The sequence below is a fragment of the Oncorhynchus gorbuscha genome, linkage group LG07 (assembly GCF_021184085.1).
Source record: "Oncorhynchus gorbuscha isolate QuinsamMale2020 ecotype Even-year linkage group LG07, OgorEven_v1.0, whole genome shotgun sequence".
NCBI classification, from domain to species: domain Eukaryota; kingdom Metazoa; phylum Chordata; class Actinopteri; order Salmoniformes; family Salmonidae; genus Oncorhynchus; species Oncorhynchus gorbuscha.
The window spans coordinates 48957944-48979374 of record NC_060179.1 but is presented as its reverse complement, the minus strand read 5'-3'; the positions used below and the strand labels follow the sequence as shown (position 1 = coordinate 48979374).

At 43.7% G+C, this 21431-nt stretch overlaps 1 protein-coding gene across 2 annotated transcripts in view; it reads left to right on the top strand.

The window, feature by feature from the left end:
* Positions 1-6662: 6662 nt before the first annotated feature.
* The window catches only part of LOC124039950 (dnaJ homolog subfamily C member 7-like), a 47980-nt gene continuing 33211 nt past the window's right edge, over positions 6663-21431 (top strand). The window contains exons 1-4 of one of the 2 annotated variants that reach the window (XM_046356539.1): positions 6673-6770; positions 7955-8062; positions 19477-19565; positions 19862-19986. In XM_046356539.1, the coding sequence (XP_046212495.1) occupies positions 19912-19986 (75 nt within the window). In that variant the 5' untranslated portion in view covers positions 6673-6770; positions 7955-8062; positions 19477-19565; positions 19862-19911. Of the gene's footprint in view, positions 6771-7954; positions 8063-19476; positions 19566-19861; positions 19987-21431 lie in introns of both variants that reach the window. The other variant, XM_046356538.1, reaches the window with a different exon arrangement.

The window sequence follows — 21431 nt, the reverse complement described above, 5'->3', positions numbered from 1 at the left end:
CAAACAAAAAAACACAACTTTCACTCGAAATGACGAGGACAAACTGGAGACTCGATCTTGAACAGCAGGTGAACAGCAGGTTGCCTCGGGAAGGCACTTGAACCAGACAGACTCAGACACCTGCTCACCACGCAGCATCTGAGGAAAACACGACACGACAGGGCGATACACAAACACAGCACGGTGAATTCTAGACAAGGAACCGACAGGACAGGAACGGAACACAAAGGAAGAAATAGGGACTCTAATCAGGGGAAAGGATCGGGAACAGGTGTGGGAAGACTAAATGATTGATTAGGGGAATAGGAACAGCTGGGAGCAGGAACGGAACGATAGAGAGAAGAGAGAGCGAGAGAGTGAGAGAGGGAGGGGGAGAGAGAGGGATAGAAAGGGGGAAAGAACCTAATAAGACCAGCAGAGGGAAACGAATAGAATGGGAAGCACAGGGACAAGACAAGATAATAAATGACAAAACATGACAGTACCCCCCCACTCACCGAGCGCCTCCTGGCGCACTCGAGGAGGAATCCTGGCGGCAACGGAGGAAATCATCAATGAGTGAACGGTCCAGCACGTCCCGAGACGGAACCCAACTCCTCTCCTCAGGACCGTAACCCTCCCAATCCACTAAGTATTGGTGACCCCGTCCCCGAGAACGCATGTCCATGATCTTATGTACCTTGTAAATAGGTGCGCTCTCGACAAGGACGGGAGGGGGGAGGGAAGACGAACGGGGTGCGAAGAAAGGGCTTAACACAGGAGACATGGAAGACAGGATGGACGCGACGAAGATGTCGCGGAAGAAGCAGTCGCACAGCGACAGGATTGACGACCTGGGAGACACGGAACGGACCAATGAACCGCGGAGTCAACTTACGAGAAGCTGTCGTAAGAGGAAGGTTGCGAGTGGAAAGCCACACTCTCTGGCCGCAACAATACCTTGGACTCTTAATCCTGCGTTTATTGGCGGCTCTCACAGTCTGTGCCCTGTAACGGCAAAGTGCAGACCTCACCCTCCTCCAGGTGCGCTCACAACGTTGGACAAACGCTTGAGCGGAGGGAACGCTGGACTCGGCAAGCTGGGATGAGAACAGAGGAGGCTGGTAACCCAGACTACTCTGAAACGGAGATAACCCGGTAGCAGACGAAGGAAGCGAATTGTGAGCGTATTCTGCCCAGGGGAGCTGTTCTGCCCAAGACGCAGGGTTTCTGAAAGAAAGGCTGCGTAGTATGCGACCAATCGTCTGATTGGCCCTCTCTGCTTGACCGTTAGACTGGGGATGAAACCCGGAAGAGAGACTGACGGACGCACCAATCAAACGACAGAACTCCCTCCAAAACTGTGACGTGAATTGCGGGCCTCTGTCTGAAACGGCGTCTAACGGGAGGCCATGAATTCTGAATACATTCTCGATAATGATTTGTGCCGTCTCCTTAGCGGAAGGAAGTTTAGCGAGGGGAATGAAATGTGCCGCCTTAGAGAACCTATCGACAACCGTAAGAATCACAGTCTTCCCCGCAGACAAAGGCAGACCGGTAATGAAGTCTAGGGCGATGTGAGACCATGGTCGAGAAGGAATGGGGAGCGGTCTGAGACGACCGGCAGGAGGAGAGTTACCCGACTTAGTCTGCGCGCAGTCCGAACAAGCAGCCACGAAACGGCGCGTGTCACGCTCCTGAGTCGGCCACCAAAAGCGCTGGCGAATAGACGCAAGAGTGCCTCGAACACCGGGATGACCAGCTAACTTGGCAGAGTGAGCCCACTGAAGAACAGCCAGACGAGTGGAAACAGGAACGAAAAGGAGGTTACTAGGACAAGCGCGCGGCGACGCAGTGTGCGTGAGTGCTTGCTTAACCTGTCTTTCAATTCCCCAGACTGTTAACCCGACAACACGCCCATAAGGAAGAATCCCCTCGGGATCAGTAGAAGCCACAGAAGAACTAAACAGACGGGATAAGGCATCAGGCTTGGTGTTCTTGCTACCCGGACGGTAAGAAATCACAAACTCGAAACGAGCGAAAAACAACGCCCAACGAGCTTGACGGGCATTAAGTCGTTTGGCAGAACGGATGTACTCAAGGTTCTTATGGTCTGTCCAAACGACAAAAGGAACGGTCGCCCCCTCCAACCACTGTCGCCATTCGCCTAGGGCTAAGCGGATGGCGAGCAGTTCACGGTTACCCACATCATAGTTGCGCTCAGATGGCGACAGGCGATGAGAAAAATAAGCGCAAGGATGAACCTTATCGTCAGACTGGAAGCGCTGGGATAGAATGGCTCCCACGCCTACCTCTGAAGCGTCCAACCTCGACAATGAATTGTCTAGTGACGTCAGGAGTAACGAGGATAGGAGCGGACGTAAAACGTTCTTTAGAAGATCAAAAGCTCCCTGGGCGGAACCGGACCACTTAAAACACGTCTTGACAGAAGTAAGAGCTGTGAGAGGGGCAGCAACTTGACCGAAATTACGAATGAAACGCCGATAGAAATTAGCGAAACCTAAAAAGCGCTGCAACTCGACACGTGACCTTGGAACGGGCCAATCACTGACAGCTTGGACCTTAGCGGAATCCATCTGAATGCCTTCAGCGGAAATAACGGAACCGAGAAAAGTAACGGAGGAGACATGAAAAGAGCACTTCTCAGACTTTACGTAGAGACAATTCTCTAAAAGGCGCTGTAGAACACGTCGAACGTGCTGAACATGAATCTCGAGTGACGGAGAAAAAATCAGGATATCGTCAAGATAGACAAAAACAAAGATGTTCAGCATGTCTCTCAGAACATCATTAACTAATGCCTGAAAAACAGCTGGCGCATTGGCGAGACCAAACGGCAGAACCCGGTACTCAAAATGCCCTAACGGAGTGTTAAACGCCGTTTTCCACTCGTCCCCCTCTCTGATGCGCACGAGATGGTAAGCGTTACGAAGGTCCAACTTAGTAAAGCACCTGGCTCCCTGCAGAATCTCGAAGGCTGATGACATAAGGGGAAGCGGATAACGATTCTTAACCGTTATGTCATTCAGCCCTCGATAATCCACGCAGGGGCGCAGAGTACCGTCCTTCTTCTTAACAAAAAGAACCCCGCCCCGGCCGGAGAGGAAGAAGGCACTATGGTACCGGCGTCAAGAGACACAGACAAATAATCCTCGAGAGCCTTACGTTCGGGAGCCGACAGAGAGTATAGTCTACCCCGAGGAGGAGTGGTCCCCGGAAGGAGATCAATACTACAATCATACGACCGGTGAGGAGGAAGGGAGTTGGCTCGGGACCGACTGAAGACCGTGCGCAGATCATGATATTCCTCCGGCACTCCTGTCAAATCGCCAGGTTCCTCCTGAGAAGTAGGGACAGAAGAAACGGGAGGGATGGCAGACATTAAACACTTCACATGACAAGAAACGTTCCAGGATAGGATAGAATTACTAGACCAATTAATAGAAGGATTATGACATACTAGCCAGGGATGACCCAAAACAACAGGTGTAAACGGTGAACGAAAAATCAAAAAAGAAATAGTCTCACTGTGGTTACCAGATACTGTGAGGGTTAAAGGTAGTGTCTCAAATCTGATACTGGGAAGATGACTACCATCTAAGGCGAACATGGGCGTAGGCTTCTCTAACTCTCTGAAAGGAATGTCATGTTTCCGAACCCATGCTTCGTCCATGAAACAACCCTCAGCCCCAGAGTCTATCAAGGCACTACATGTAGCACCCGAACCGGTCCAGCGTAGATGGACCGACAAAGTAGTACAGGATCTTGATGGAGAGACTTGAGTAGTTGCGCTCACCTGTAGCCCTCCGCTTACAGATGAGCTCTGGCTTTTACTGGACATGAATTAACAAAATGTCCAGCAACTCCGCAATAGAGGCACAGGCGGTTGGTGATCCTCCGTTCCCTCTCCTTAGTCGAGATGCGAATCCCTCCCAGCTGCATGGGCTCAGACTCTGAGCCAGAGGAGGGAGATGGTTGCGATGCGGAGCAGGGAAACACCGTTGATGCGAGCTCTCTTCCACGAGCCTGGTGACGAAGATCTACCCGTCGTTCTATGCGGATGGCGAGAGCAATCAAAGAGTCCACATCTGAAGGAACCTCCCGGGAGAGAATCTCATCCTTAACCACTGCGTGGAGTCCCTCCAGAAAACGAGCGAGCAGCGCCGGCTCGTTCCACTCACTAGAGGCAGCAAGAGTGCGAAACTCAATAGAATAATCCGTTATGGACCGTTCACCTTGGCATAAGGAAGCCAGGGCCCTAGAAGCCTCCCTACCAAAAACTGAACGGTCAAAAACCCGAATCATCTCCTCTTTAAAGTTCTGGAACTTGTTAGAGCAATCAGCCCTTGCCTCCCAGATAGCTGTGCCCCATTCTCGAGCCCGGCCAGTAAGGAGTGAAATGACGTAAGCAACCCGGGCTCTCTCTCTAGAGTATGTGTTGGGTTGGAGAGAGAACACAATCTCACACTGCGTGAGAAAGGAGCGGCACTCAGTGGGCTGCCCGGAGTAGCAAGGTGGGTTATTAACCCTAGGTTCTGGAGGCTCGGCAGGCCAGGAAGTAACAGGTGGCACGAGACGTAGACTCTGGAACTGTCCAGAGAGGTCGGAAACCTGAGCGGCCAGGTTCTCCACGGCATGGCGAGCAGCAGACAATTCCTGCTCGTGTCTGCCGAGCATGGCTCCTTGGATCTCGACGGCAGTGTAACGAGCGTCTGAAGTCGCTGGGTCCATTCCTTGGTCGGTTCCTTCTGTCATGCAGGTGAAAGAGGACCCAAAAGCGACTTGGCGAAAACAGAGTCTTTAATCCAGTAAAGTAAATACAAACAAAAAACACAACTTTCACTCGAAATGACGAGGACAAACTGGAGACTTGATCTTGAACAGCAGGTGAACAGCAGGTTGCCTCGGGAAGGCACTTGAACCAGACAGACTCAGACACCTGCTCACCACGCAGCATCTGAGGAAAACACGACACGACAGGGCGATACACAAACACAGCACGGTGAATTCTAGACAAGGAACCGACAGGACAGGAACGGAACACAAAGGAAGAAATAGGGACTCTAATCAGGGGAAAGGATCGGGAACAGGTGTGGGAAGACTAAATGATTGATTAGGGGAATAGGAACAGCTGGGAGCAGGAACGGAACGATAGAGAGAAGAGAGAGCGAGAGAGTGAGAGAGGGAGGGGGAGAGAGAGGGATAGAAAGGGGGAAAGAACCTAATAAGACCAGCAGAGGGAAACGAATAGAATGGGAAGCACAGGGACAAGACAAGATAATAAATGACAAAACATGACAATATGACTATTACCATTAGGTTAAAACAACGTGGTAACATGTCTTCAATTCAAAATAATCTCTAAAAGAAAAAACTGTGTGTGTCAGATACACACAGCAGCTTGGTAGCAAGTTCTCAAAGTATGAACAAATTCACTGTCTTTTAACCAAATTCAAGCAGAAGATCATGCCCACCTGAGTTAGCATTTCTTTGCACTTTACTAGTGAAAACAAAAGACAGGAAAACATGGGCAGATTCTAATCTAATCAACTCAATTTAAATGATAGGAGTGCACCCTTGTTGCTCTCCGACAAACAAAATAACAGTTTTCCTTTAACAATAAATCCATAGCACTTGCAGAGCAAAATATATGAAAATTCATAGCTCTTCATGAACTCTTGAACAATTCAAACATGAAAATTGAATTCACACAGTAACATTAATTCAGTTGATTCACGTTTTCATCTGTCTTCTCACCTTTCTTGGCGTCAGTAAACCCAGGACTTCCATGGAAACATATCTTCTTAGAGATCCTCTGTGTCCAACGTAAAACACTAAATAATGCATGCAGAGCAGAATTAGGCCGAAACCCACTAATTATCAAAATCCAGAAAATAGACGATAAATTCTACAACCACCTAAAATGAACAATACCCAAACCTTCCAAAACAAAGCCATCACCTACAGAGAAATTAACCTGGAGAAGAGCCCCCTAAGCAAGCTGGTCCTGGGTCTCTTCACAAACAGACCACAAAATGAGGTGCAAACTGAGCTGGACTTCCTAACCTCCTGCCAAATGTATGACCACATTAGGGACACATATTCCCTTCAGATTACACAGACACACAAAGAATTAGAAAACAAGTCAAATTTGGACAATCTCCCATAACTGGGTGAAATACCACAGTGTGCAATCATAGCAGCAAGATGTGTGACCTGCTGCCACAAGAAAAGGGCAACCAGTGAAGAACAAACACCATTGTAAATATAACCTATATTTATGTTTATTTTCCCTTTTGTACTATTTAGCTATTTGCTCATCATTACAACACTGTGTATATACGTAATATGACATTTGAAATGTCTTTATTCTTTTGGAACTTTTGGAAGTGTAATGTTTACTGTTCATTTTTTGTTTATTTAACTTTTGTTTATTACATATTTCACTTGCTTTGGCAATGTAAACATATGTTTCCCATTCCAATAAAGTCCTTAAATTGAGAGGTATCAGTAGCTTCACCTTGCAGAATTCTGACCTGAATCACTCCACCACATACGCCTGGCTGAGGCTCTCAAACTATCCAATCACCGTTCGCATGCTGTTGACCAATGACGCGGAGGTATGTAGGCTGAAATACGCCCCTAGGCGTGGCTTTGGCTGAACTCTTTGGGAAAAAAGACGGGTTCCTTTCAGGAAAAATGGCAGCTGTTGACATCGACATGCAGACGGAACTAGAGCCACAAATAATTATTGACGCCGACATGGAGAGGTAGCTAAATATCCACTTTTTCATTAATGGTTGTGAAGAAAGTACCCTTTGTTATTTGATCGAAATCCGAGCATAATCGTCATTTCTATGTAGCGGGGCCTACCTGGCTAGCTAACTAACAGTAACGTTAGCTCGCTAACGTTAACTGTCTTTCACCAACTAACAAGGGTAACGTTAGCTACAATTTACTAGCTAATCCAAGGGGCATTATCAACGGTCTCGAGTCTCCAGACAGAACGTTCCAGAAATCAATCTATCCTAGCTAGTATTAGTTAACTATGCCATTTGTTCATTCGTATTGGCGATTAAACGTTACTTTACAATGACAAAATTGGTTCGAGGTTCTACTACTTTATCTAGCTAACGTTTAATTGACTAAATCGGCAAACCACCCTGAACTGTGCTGTTCTATGTGTATCCTTTGTCACTGCATTTTTGCCACTCATGTTAGGTTGCCTATGGATTATCCTAGGAAGCAAAAAGTGGCCACCACATCTGACTACAGGATAAAACCATGCTGAGGCCAGACGGAATGACCCATTTTTCAGTCACGATGATAATAACCATGTAGCTACTTGCCACTCAAGTGTCAATAACTGAACTGTGTATATGTATATTGGTCTGCTCATTACATTTTTCAAATGAACGGATGTGGCCTTTTTTTGCCTACTTAGCGTTGAGATCCAGTTATCAATGATCTTTGTGCACGCTAGTTAGCGATTTAGCATTTAAGTTAGGCTTTCAAAAGAAACGAAGTGTGCACTTGATGTGGTTGCAGGATTAATGGAAAAAAATGGATGTGGACAGTTTACCCAAACCAAATGACACAATTACTGTTGACTAACCCCATTCAGTAAAAATTTGCGCAACCGCGGCATTCAAACGAGACTGCAATGAAAACTAATAGGACTGTGTTGGCATCAAAATCTGGGTTGTGAACTACGTTTCTATTGACATGGTAATGGCCCGATAGTATTGGAGGAGAAAAGTTGAGAAAACTGCCCCCTCTGACGCTGTTAAATTGTGACGTACGTACGCACACATTATGCAACTCATTCTGTGTAGTACAGCCTCTCTCCACCAGGTGTAGCTCCTCTCTCGCAGTTTAAAAACAAAAAAGGGACAGGGTAAGGCGGATACTTAGTCAATTGTACAACTAAATGCATTCATTTTTTTTGCATAAGCGCTGCAAGCCACCATGACTCAAAAGCAGCAACAGCCGCTGTTTACTTCTGAAGATAACTTTAGTGCCACCCTAAAAACCCAACTCTAACTCGACAAACTTCAAATAGGTATGTAATGACACATTATATAAACTTTTATAGTGTTTTAAATCAAATCAAAGTTTATTTGTCATGTGTGCTGAATACAACAGGTGTAGGTAGACCTTACAGCTTACTTTCAGGCTCTAACCAATAGTGGGAAAAAAGGTGTGTGTGTGTGTGTGTGTGTGTGTGTGTGTGTGTAGGTATGTAAAGAAATAAAACAGGAAAAATACATTTGAAAATAAGAGTAGTAAGGCTATATACAGACACTGGTTGTGTTTTATTTACATTTCAGAGGTGATAAATTGGACAGATCAGGTGAAAATAATCTGTTTCCCCACACTGCTTATCTCCCGCTTTCCTTATCACGCAGTAGGTTTCGTTTCCCCACCCACCATTTTTAAAAAGACCCAACAGAGCTCATTGCCTTCTTCAATCATGCAGACAGGCAGCATGACGGGCTTGTCATTGATTTTCCTGGCAAGGGTAGATATTGTGCTTTACAATGGTATTCATATTACGGGTGACCTGGAAGTATTATGTTTTTTTGGGCGTTAAAATAAGGTCAGTTGTACGTTATAGCATGATGTACAAAATATCGTTAGCTAACTATGTGGTAACCCTTAGCAAGCTATTTGCATTCGTTTTCGAGATGATCAATCTCTGTTGAGGGAGGAGCTGGTTTTAACAATTCTGAACACATTCCGTTTGTCAAAATAATGACTTATGTTCGCTAGCTGGACAGGCAAACGCCGCCAAATACTAAACTGTAAACCAATATAAACTTGTGTACTATCGCTGGTGATCATGTTATCCGTATCTAAGGTAGTAGAAAACTGGTGACATCGAGAGACCTCCTTCCGACAAACTGCTATCAGGTAAAGTATTTTAAATGTATTTGTAATTTAGCTATTTAGCCATAGAAACATGATGCATCAACGCAAGCTGTAAAATGACTCCCAACATAGAACACAGCAACCATAGTAATGTTGCTAATGTTTGCTAGATAGAACAAGTAGATAGATCTGTTGCTAGTTAGTCGGAATAAATACACTATATATCCAACAGTATGTGGACACCCCTTCAAATGAGTGTATTTGACTATTTCAGCCACATCCATTGCTTACAGGTGTATAAAATTGATCACACAGTCACGCAATCTTCATAGAGAGTGGCAGTAGAATGGCCTTACTGAAGAGCTCAGTGACTTTCAACGTGGCACCTTCGTAGGATGCCACCACAGAACAATGGGACAGATATTTCACCAGATGTATAAATGTCAGGCATTTTCTCATCTATAAAACGTTTGATCTCAATACAGTTTTCTGTTCCTAAAACTATAATCTTATGAACCAAGTGGACTACGTTTTGTAGACTTCACTCTTTGCAAAGTTTTTCAAAATCGTGTTTAGGAGTGTAAAGGAGAATTGAGTTAATGCACACGCCTACTTCAGAGTAGGTGTTCCCTAACGGAAATATGCAGATGCACGCTAGAACGCGCCAATAGGATCTCGCTAGCTCCTCCTTGCTTGTTCTGCCCACTAGGCCTCAATTTTGTGCCCATTGGAAACAGGCTGTGATCTATCTTTGTATAGTTATAAAAACCTTTAATGCCACTTTTCCAACAAGTAATTTCGTCACATTTTTGCCCTGCTAGAGCTTCTCCGGTCAACTGTAAGTGCTGTTATTGTGAAGTGGTAACGTCTAGGAGCAACAACAGCTCAGCCACAAAGTGGTAGGCTACACAAGCTCACAGAATGGGGCTGCTGAGTGCCTACGTAGTGTGTAACAATTGTCTGTCCTTGGTTGCAACACTCACTACCAAGTTCCAAACTGCCTCTGGAAGCAACGTTCGCACAATAACTGTTTGTCGGGAGCTTCGCGAAATGGGTTTCCATAGCCGAGCAGCCACACACAAGCCTAAGCTCACCATGCACAATGCCAAGTGTCAGCTGGAGTAATGTAAAGCTCGTCCCCATTGGACTCTGGAGCAGTAGAAACGTGTTCTCTGGCGTGATGAATCACTCTTCACCGTCTGGCAGTCCTACTGACTAATCTGGGTTTGGCAGATGCCAGGAGATTGCTACCTAACCGAATACGTAGTGCCAACTGTAAAGTTCAGTGGAGGTAGAATAATAATGCTCTGGGGCTGTTCTTCATGGTTCGGGCTTGGCCTCTTAGTTCCAGGGAAGGGAAATCTTAACACTACAGCATACAATAGACATTCTAGACGATTCTGTGCTTCCAACTTTGTGGCAACAATTTGGGGTAGGCTCTTTCATGTTTTAGCGTGACTTACATTTGTTATTTAATTTAACTAGGCAAGTCAATTAATAAGAACACATTCTTATTTTCAACACCGACCTAGGAACAGTGGGTTAACTGCCTTGATCAGGTGCAGAACAACAGATTTTTACCTTGTCAGCTCGGGGATTCGATCGAGCAACCTTCCGGTTCTAGTCCAATGCTCTAACCACTAGGCTACCTGCCGCACAATGTCCCCGTGCCCAAAGCAAGGTCCATTCAGAAATGGTTTATCGAGATCAGCGTGGAAGAACTTGATTCGCCTGCACAGAGCCCTGACCTCAACCCCATCGAACACATTTGGGATGAATTGTAACACTGACTGCGAGCCAGGCCTAATTGCCCAACATCAGTGCCTGACCTCTAATGCTCTTGTGGCTGAATGGAAGCAAGTTCTTGCAGGAATGTTCCAGCATCTAATGGAAAGCCTTCCAAGAAGAGTGGAGGCTGTTATAGTAGTAAAGGGGGGGACCAAGTCCATATTAATGCCCGTGATTTTGGAATCAGATGTTTGACGAGCAGATGTCCACATACTTTGTGATATAGTGTAGGTTTATTACTAGCTAGCATGTAATTCCGGGACGTTGAGCGTTTTAGCTATCCGTTTATTCCAAGTAATAATTTAAGAGGACTGACCTGTAGGACAAGTAGTGTAAATCTAATACATTCAAAGGCAGGACCTACTAATTTAATTTATACTGACAAATAAGAAATGCCTCATTATCCTTGTCAATAGTTGAAGTAGGATGACTGTCAGGATGTATTTTCTTTTCATTTTCTACCTCACAAACTTCATTACTTTGCTGTTATTTCTTTTATTCATTCAGGTCTCTCACTTGTCTCACGTGATCTATTCATCTCTCCTGTGTCCATCTCCCAGAGATCAACAAAGTGCTATTCGCCAAGCATGGGCTGTAAGGAGAACCTTCCTACTGCAGTTTGAACTAGCCCTGCTGTCACTATTTAGACATAGGGACCACGTATGCATTTGCCTGTTGTCTATTCTTTTTGGGGTTGGTCTTAAACAATCTAGTGCATTTTTAGAGTTGAAGAACACCAACTACAGATGTGTGCCTGTTTGAACATCTCAAAGACTCAATTCACTGTGAATCAGTTTAACAGGTGACAGATTATTTTACTATTGTAACATGCATTGGGGAGAATTCAATTGTCCCCGTCAGGAGCCCAGGCTTTTGCCATAGATGGTAGAGTTCTCATCTCTGGACCACACAAGACACACGCTTTAGATTGCATTCCGCTAAGGCACTTGTCTGTCTACATTGGTCCGCTACATTGGTGACAAGGGTGGGATCCTTTCGATACGCCTATAGGGCCTGGGCGCACAAATGCTCCTAGAGAGGTGGGGGAAACTAAAGAGTGCGTTGATGACTCTTCTACAGTCTCTATCAGAGGCGCAGGCTTTTGGCATGCATGGTAAAAGCTTTTCATTTCTGGACTGTAAGATTGTACCCTCCATGGCACTAAATAGACATTGATTGGTAGGTTACACTATATTTAGATCATGGGGAAACATGTCTCGTACTCTGTCATAGTTAGTAGAAGAATAATGAATGGATTGGCAAGATTTTGACACTGTCAACTTTAAAGGTTAATAATTTAAACCATCTAAATATACTCGCATACACTGAACATTTAGTATTTAAAACTCACATTTCCAAACTATAATCCTACAGGCTCTATTATTCTCCATACCTTATGTTCCAAGGCATCCTACATTATGCATGGTATTGAGAAGCTGCTATATTATTATATATTATTTCATCTCGTTTAGAAATGTAACTATGGTTTGTGAAGACCCTCCCACTCTGTCTGCTGAATTATTTCTCTCTGCTCTTGTTATCCTTAATAGGATTGTTGGTGGGCGGAGCTGGGAGGGTTGTCAGCGCAATGGGGATAAATACACCCTCACACATACACCGAGGAGACCATGCAGACATGCATTTTTTTTGTGCCATTTTGGGGCTTTGTTAGTTTATTTTGGCACCTCTCAATACCCCTCATTATCACCATCTATGCACTCATCCACTCGCTTACACTACTGATTACACACACACCATTGTTACTTATATATATAGGTTACTTTATTTAATAAATATATATTTTTTCTTTTATGCATTATGATGGGTGAATGCTAATTGGGATGCGCTTTGGTTGGTATTCACTGCTTAGTCTTATACGTGTTCTGTATAGTGCCTTAGAGATGTATCAGTGATTTTGCTTGTCATCAAACAGGTGTGTTGCCTGGAAAATATGCCAGTAGGCCTAATACTAGTGTCGTTAAGTTAACTGGTAATTGTATTTTGTTTAGGATAAAACAATTTGAGTGTTTTGATCAACTCTGTTCATGTTTTGATACTGCTGTCTTGAGTTGCGCTGTTTGGTAGGCCCAGTGTTGGCTGCCTTTGTTTATGTTTGTTTGGTAAACTTGCCACTGCATTGTATAATTGGTGTGCTGCGTTGGAGAGAGGAACACTGGTTCGTTTCCAGTCCCCTGCCCAGGCTGGAAACTCTTGCTCTACTTGCTGTTGGGACATTTGTCCGAAGAGGTGAGTACATTCTGATGTGTACCTCAATGGGAGATTTGGATAGGATAAGTGCCATTTGCTCCCCGGAGCCATAGCCCTGTTAGTCTTTTGGCGACGCGTTTCAATTTGGAATACGTTCGGCATAGTTAGTTATTTTGTTAGCTATTTTTGTGTGGGGTCCGTGGACCGATCAGTTGTCTCAGGGGGCACATCTGTTGCTCTGGTGGAATCTGCCATTTTGCTGCCCCTCCCCCTTTCTAGCGGGCTACAGTGCGTAATTACCCACCGCGAATCCGCACAAAAACTAGGGTTGAGCTGTTGTGGGATTTGGTGAAGCACCTTGTACAATACCAGTCAAAATTTTGTACACACCTACTCTTTCAGGGTTTTTATTTTTTTTACTATTTTATACATTGTAGAATAATAGTGAAGACATCACAACTATGAAATAACACACATGGAATCATGCAGTAACCAAAGAAGTGTTAAAAACAAAATCAAAATATATTTTTACCCTTTGCCTTGACCGCTTTGCACATTCTTGGCATTCTCTCAACCAGCTTCACCTGGAATGCTTTTCCAACAGTCTTGAAGGAGTTCCCACATATGCTGAGCACTTGTTGGCTGTGTTTTCTAAACTCTGCGGTCCGACTCATCCCAAACCATCTCAAATTTGCAAGAAAGGACCGATTCCACCGGTGTAACGTCCATTGCTTGTGTTTCTTGGCCCATGCAAGTCTCTTCTTCTTATTGGTGTCCTTTAGTCGTTTTTTTTTGCAGCAATTGTCCATAAAGTCCTGATTCACGCAGTCTCCTCTGAACAGGTGATGTTGAGATGTGTCTGTTACTTGAATCCTGAAGCATTTATTCAGGCTGCAATTTCTGAGGGTGGTAACTAAAGAATGTATCCTCTGCAGCAGCGGTAACTCTGGGTCTTCTATTCCTGTGGCGGTCCTCATGAGGGCCAGTTTCATCATAGCGCTTGGTGGTTTTTGTGACTGCACTTGAAGAAACTTTCAAAGTTCTTTAAAGTAATGATGGACCGTTTCTTTGCTTATTTGAGCTGTTCTTGCCATTATGGAATATGGTCTTTTACCAAATAGGGCTATCTTCTGTATACCACTCTTACCATGTCACAACACAACTGATTTGCTCAAATGCGTTATGACGGATGATGCTTCATCTCATGAAGCTGGTTGAGAGCATGCCAAGAGTGCAAAGCTGTCAAGGCAAAGGGTGGCTACTTAAACTTAAATATGAAATTATTTCGATTTAACACTTTATTTTATTTTATTTTGGTTACTACATGATTCCATATGTTATTTCATAGTTTTGACCTTCAGTATTCTACAAATTTTAAAATGGTAAAAATAAAGAAAAACCCTTGAATGAGTAGGTGTGCCAAATTCAGACTGGTGCTGTATAGCTCATCTCTCTCCTGTGGTGCCCAGTGTGATCGCACTTATCTTGTTTAAGGTCCAGTCTGGTGTGCTCAGCAGAGGGGAAGAGTGAGATTTGTATGTATTTTTTTTAGTAGTTGTGATTATGGCGTCAAATGTTCATTCACGTTCCATCAGAGGAACTATATGGAATTATGTACTAAAGTACAGTTGTTGAAGATCGCTGAACACTACCAGGTTGAAATGAGTGTTAATTTTGTAAAAATTTATGTTAGGTTGATATTGAAGGTCAATCTGATTGAGAGTGGTATACTTGCAGTTACCACTGGGGCAGCCTCTGCCGGGGACTCTCCAGCCATCTCCCGGTTTCGCTGCAATGGCCTCTCCGTCTGTTAACCCTAGTAGTCTTTCTTCTGAACAGCAGAAATGACTGCTTCTGTTACAGCTTGAGCATAGTCCTGTTAAGGAATTGGAATTTAAATGGGATTTGTAGCGCGCTGATTGTGTTAAGCATGACAAGGAATTGGAATTTAGAGTATTTGGAGCTCGCTAAAATCAAGCTGCTACGAGCGGTTAGAATTGGTTAGGGAAGGAAAGTTCTCGAGAGTTTGCTTGTGTAATGTGACCCTGATTCACCTAAGGGTCGCTCCTCTTTCGTTCCTGCCCCGGACACACTTGATATTGTTGGAAACTTACAGCTGTTGCCAAAATTTAATGAAAGGACCCTGACACATTCTTTTCATTGTTAGAATAAGTTTCTAGCGCTAGGAGTTGACCTGATTCTAATCACACTTTAATGTTGCTTTGTGTTGACTGGTAAAGCACAGGAAACATATTCAGCACTTTGGTGTAGCCAACGTTGTCAGTTATGAGGTCAATGGCTGTGTTATAGATTTACGAATTGGTTCCTGAGGCTTACTGCCAACAATTTAGAACTTTAAAAAGGGATGATAAACAGCCTCATGTTGAATTTGAGCTAAAGTTATCTTCATAGTTTAATCGCAGGTGTTCCTCTGCGGTTAAGACTTTCTAGGGGCTGTGTGATCTGATTATGCTAGGACAATTTAAGGACACAAACCCAGATCAATTAACAAACGAAAAGTGAAGACTGTCTCTGAAGCTGAGGTTTTGGCGGACGAGTATGTTTTGACTCAAATAAGTGGCTTTGCAGAGCCCTGTATTCGGATTGAGTGGGGGCGTTTGGAGAGATTTGAGCCTCGACCAACGAGACACTCTGGTTCACGGGCAGAGCTTCATTCATCTCGAGTTGAGCCTGGCTCCCATGGTAAAGCTGACTTCGGTCAAGTGACATTACTGTCAGGGTTCAGGTCATTGAAAAAACAAATGTCCTGTTCTCTCTAAGGTTAAATTCAGTACTGGCGCTAACGTTAAACCTAAGCCTACGGTGATGGGAGCGCCAGTCTCACATCCGTTAACTCCGGTCACTTTGTCTTATGCCCAGGTGCATGTTAAAGTCCCAACTGACCCAGATTATTTACCTTTCATTACATAGGGTTTTGTGTGTCTGTTAGGAAGTAACGTGCCAGTGTAGGTCTTGAGGGACACAGGTGGCTCAGAGTTGTTTGTTAGTCTGTTACCTTTCTTTGCTGAGACTGATTCAGGGAATCGTGTTTCAATTAGGGGAATCGGGTCGAACACTCATTTCCATTGCGTAAACTGATGTTGGATTCTGAACTGGTGAAAGGCTCCCGAGTGGCGCAGCAGTCTTAAGGCACTGCATCGCAGTGCAAGAGGTGTCACTGCAGTCCGTGGTTCGAACCCAGGCTGCATCACATCCAGTCGTGATTGGGAGTCCCATAGGACGGCACACAAATGGCCCAGGGTTTGGGTTTGGCCGGGGTAAAATGTCCCGATGATTGTGTACTGCAGGGTAGATTGAAAAATGTAGAGTCACTGGGTGTTTTGGATAGCTTTCTTGCTCATCTACCTGCTGATAGGCAAGATGAGTTGGACGGTCTTATTCTGAGTTTTCCAATTATTATTTTTCTTCTGATATGCCTAAACGTACAAACTTAATACAACATAATGTTAGGGATGCGGACCCCATCCGTCAGTGGTTCTATAGTTTCTCCAGAGAAATGTAGTGTTCTGGATGCTGGAGAATGATATTGCAGAGCCTTCTTTTTCCTGCTGGGTTTCTCCCTGTATCTTGGTCAGTAAACCGGATGGGACAAACCGATTTTGTACAGACTACAGTAAAGTCACTAAGCCAGATTAATTTCCTCTTCCTTAAATGGAGGACTGCGTTAATCACGTTGAGAAGCAAAGTTTGTGAACAAGTTTGACATGTTAAAGGTCAATTGGCAGGTGTAGGGCATCTGAAATCTCTGCCTTTTATTACGCCCTATTCGGTTATTAGTTTCGGCCTGTGTAATGCACCTGCCACTTTTCAGCACCTTATAGATTGGGTTTTCTCCCGTATTCAAGCCTTGTTCGACCGCCTGGCTGTGGGTTGCCTCACTATCAACTTGGTAGAGTGAGTTTGCTCGGGTGATATTTACGTACCTTGGTAAGGTGGTTGAGCAGGGTGAAGTGCGTCCTGTTCAGGCTAAAGTGATAGCTGTTGATGATTTTCGACTGTCAACTACTAATAAAGAACTAATGCGTTTCTTGGGAATGATTGGTTATCGTAGTTTCTGTAGGAACTTCTCTACCGTAGTCGCTCCCCTGACAGATTTGCTGAAAGCTAATGCGTTTTACGTCTGGTTTCCTGTAAGCAGACTTTTGATGTGAAGAGTTTGCTTACCTCCAGTCTGTTGCTGGCTGCTCCTGGTGTGGATTTGTCATTGACCTTGCAGGTAGATGCGAGTCACTGCAAGTGCAGTCCTGCTGTAAGCAGATGTGTCCGGTGTTGAGGCCCGTTGGTTTCTTTTCCAAGAAGTTTAACCGTTATCAGTTGAACTACTCCGTGGTGGTAAAAGAAGCTCTAGCACTCACTTGGGTGCTGCAAGACTTCAAGGTGTATGTCGGGTGTAGTACCAAATGTGGTCTACACCAACCATAACCCTCTCACCTTCTTGATGTCCGTCTCCTGACCAGAGAATAATGTTCTTACAGGCATTCCATCTCAATGTGTGGCACATCAGGGGGTCTGATAATATTGTTGATGATGCTCTCTCGTGCGCACTGTTCCTAAACGCATCTGGTTCTGGTCACGTGGACATGTGATTTCTCATGCGTGTAGTCCCTGAGTGTTGTGACGTATGCTTTTTGTCCACGTAATCGGGAAACTGTATTTTATGTTATCTTGTCGCTCCTGTCATCTGTTCCCTGCTGTCCTCATTTTTTAATTCCTCTTAAAGATTGCTGAGGTCTGGGGAGGATGAGGTTGGCTGGGGCAGTGGGGTAGCTTTAACCAGGGCAATATGTTTATTATTTTGATCTCTTTTTTTGGTTGGTGTGGTCCCTGGGGGGGTTCTCCCACTCTCTGACAAATTATTTCTCTGCTCTTGTTTTCCCTAATAGAATGTTGGTGGGTGGAGCTGGGAGGGTCGTCTGCGAGATGGGACACACCTTGGCTCAGGTGTGTCCTGGCAATAAATACTTTCCCCATACTTCGAGGAGACTCTCCCGCGGACATGTTTTTGTTGGGGCATTTTGGGGCTTTGTTAATTTATTTTGGCACCTCAACACCCCTCATCACCATCAATGCACGCATCCACTCACTTACACTACTGATTAAACACCATTGTTACTTGTATATAAGTTACTTTATTTAATAAATATATTTGTTAATTCTTTCTTAGTCGTCTCTTTGTTACAGGCAGGTGCTTATTGCACAGCGCATTGTACAACTATTTTTGGAGATGATTGTATCGCAAGTTATGCGATATGTCTATGCTATACCATATGTATTAGCTAATATGCATATGCAGCTGTCGTTTTGAAACATCCATTCTAGCATATGTGACACACCTTTCTATCTCCAAGCTTTTATTTGGTTTTCTATGCAAAGTATATGATTTATTATTATGCTTGCAGTCAGTTACTTGAAATTACATGTAATCATGCCAAAACATGATTCAATTGTATTCACTGACAGAGCGATAATTAGACACACACAGACATTTTGCTGAGTAGGATTGTGATTTGACATACAAAAGTTATTTTTGTGAAAATGCTTTTTATCTGCCTTCCCAATGGAAACTAGTTCAAATCTATTTTCTATGTAAAGAGATGTACGTTTCTGGATGATGCAACATGCTGCCTTGTTGACAACTTGACCGAGTGGCGTATATTACTGTTAGATTTGAGAAGGACGTTCCTCCTTCACCGCTTTTGCCCTTTCACGTCACGGGCCATAGATGGGTGCACCGTGGCTCAGGTGAATAGAACTCTCTCATTGGTTTCCTTACCCTGTAAACAGTCTATGAACAAGGTATAGCAGCAATCCATGCTTTGGTTTAGTTTCATATGCAGTGGCTGGCACGGTTGCATTTGTCACAAATCCCATTTCAAGTCATGTGACTGTTATTAGCATTTCTTTCGCATCATGTTCAAATCAGCTGTAAGTGACTGAGCGTAACAATCCATTTTTAGGTGCTTTTGGATAATTTGGACAGGATGTGCGGAAAGTGCTAACAAATTTGTGCCACAAATTCTAAAATGTTAGCATTTGGAAACTGTGCCAGGCAAACCAAAGCATGTATTGCTTGTCCATAAACTCAGGGGCACAACTTTAAATTGGGACGGAGGGGACAGTTGCTAAATTTCCGCTATAGCCAATCGAGTAGACTACACATCCCCTAGTAGTAGGCCTATGTCTTAATGATATATTTATTTAATCCCCTTCCTTCATTGGTTTTGCTCCAGTGCCTTCTATGTCCTCACACTGGGCCGGTTGTTTCTGTTTGTTCCAATCAGGTAAACATGCCAAGTATGCTTTCCCATTTGGGACACTGAGCCAATTCATTTGCAAAGGTCAACATGTGTTTGTTCCTAAGACGAGATCCCCTGGCTGCTATGCACAAATAGATTGCCTCTGAATATTTTTACTGACATCACAATCAAAATACCAACTAGCAAGTAAAGAGGATTTGTCAATAGATTTTCCCCTGCTTAACTGGCTTAAGTGTAATTGTATATCAGTTACTGCTGAATTGTAGGTAACATTGATAATTTTTTTGGTGGATAGCCTAAATGCTCCATTTGTTTCTTTGTTTTCTCTCAGGGAGGCGGAGGGCTTCAAAGATCAAGGAAATGCTTTCTACGTCAAGAAGGATTATTCTGAGGCATTTAACTACTACACAAAGGCCATTGGTGAGAATGCAACCCTAGCTTTGAACCCTAGTTTAGTAACAACATGCTAGGCCATAGCGTAGAGGGCAACTGTGTAGGGACATTTTTTTTGAAGGATTCTCAAATGATATATTTCTTATTTAACTGGCTCGTTAGAGCCAATTCTCATTGATGACTAGTTTGAAAATTCAGCGAATACGATTTTATTTCAGTTTCCAGACATGCTGATATGTTTCTCTGGAATTAGACTGTTGTTTCAAGGTGATTGATTACAGGTGTGACTCTTCAGAATATGGTTCCCTTTTTGTTTTTCTCAGATGCATGTCCTAAAAACGCCAGTTACTATGGAAACCGGGCGGCCACTCTCATGATGCTGTGCCGCTTCCGAGAGGCCCTGGTGGACTCCCAACGGGCCGTGCGGCTGGACGACTGTTTCATGAAGGTCAGAGTTCAGCCTGCTTGCTTCGGTGGCGTCATTGTAGAATTGGGATTCGAGCATAGGGTTGTCGCGATACCAGTATTACAATACCACATTTTCGAACTCTTGAGTTATTTATATATATATATATATATATATATATATATTTATTATTAGCTGTATATTGGAAAATTAACAATTTTGACTTTTTCCATTTAGAACTGTTTTCCTCAAGAAATGGAGACTGCGTCATGTTTTGTTTCCTTGACATGATACTGCTGAGTATCACAATTAGAGCCCTACTAATAAATCCGTTTGCCGATATTATTGGCCGACATGGTCTTTTCGCAAATATATTTGTATCAGTCTTCCGTCTTTAAAACGACGATATTGTTTATACGTGAATTAACAAATCCACTAATCTGAGCATAATCTATAATTTTTCCAGGTTTGCCCTGAGATGGCTCACTAGTGTCATACAAGACTCTCACTGAACATCATTCTGTAGCCAGCAGATCGCAAAGGGTTTATTGACCGCATTTGCAACCGCATTTGAAAAAGTAATTCATCAAAGTATATCAAACTGGCTAAGTACACTTCACCGATGCAAAGTTCTCACTTTGCTAACGTTAGCTAGCTAGCAAAGTATTTTTAGCTAGCATGCCTGGCAGTCTGTGCTGCTAATGACAGGACTGGTGGCGAAAGTTATACAATAACACTGGTTGCAGTTATTGTCTGTGCCCGTCATTCAAGCCATGTGCTGATATTGTGATTGAAATGTTACTAGCTAGAACGAGTAGTGACTCTAATGAGTGCGGCAAGCATAAACGTTGTATCGCTTACCATACAGATTTGAAATATCTATCCAATACATTTTGTATTGAATAACATTGCTTGTGAACTAAAGTGCTGCAATGATTTGAGACTTAGGCTTTGGTTAAAGATCAGTACAAATGCTTTAAAATGTTGATGATGGCTTAGACTTTCGAGAAGAGCGATGACTATCTGGTGATTCGGATATAACGTTGTCATCTCGCTGCCTGTTCTTAAAGCGGCAGTACAACATAACAAGTGCAATTTCATATTTACATTGACACTACGTTTATTAATTCAGCCAGGGCATCTACCTACTGTACACCGCATATTGTCCCTCCCATAGAGATACTATTAAAAATTCACATTTTTTATAGTATTCTAATTACATTTAGCAGATGATTCAGAGCAACTTACAGTTAGTTCATTCATCTTTAAGATAGTTAGGTGGGACCATATATCTGTCATAGTAAGTACATTAAGTACATTTTTCCTTAAAGTATCTCAGCAAAGGCCGTGCTATAGTAGGGGGGTGGGCAAGTCAAGTGTGAGTGTTAGTTCATGATGTTCCCTCCCCTGGCTTTTTTACGTGTGCTTTGTATTTGGCTTTGCAACTTCCCGAGGACAACTGAAGTTAAATCAGTTTTGCATAGGCC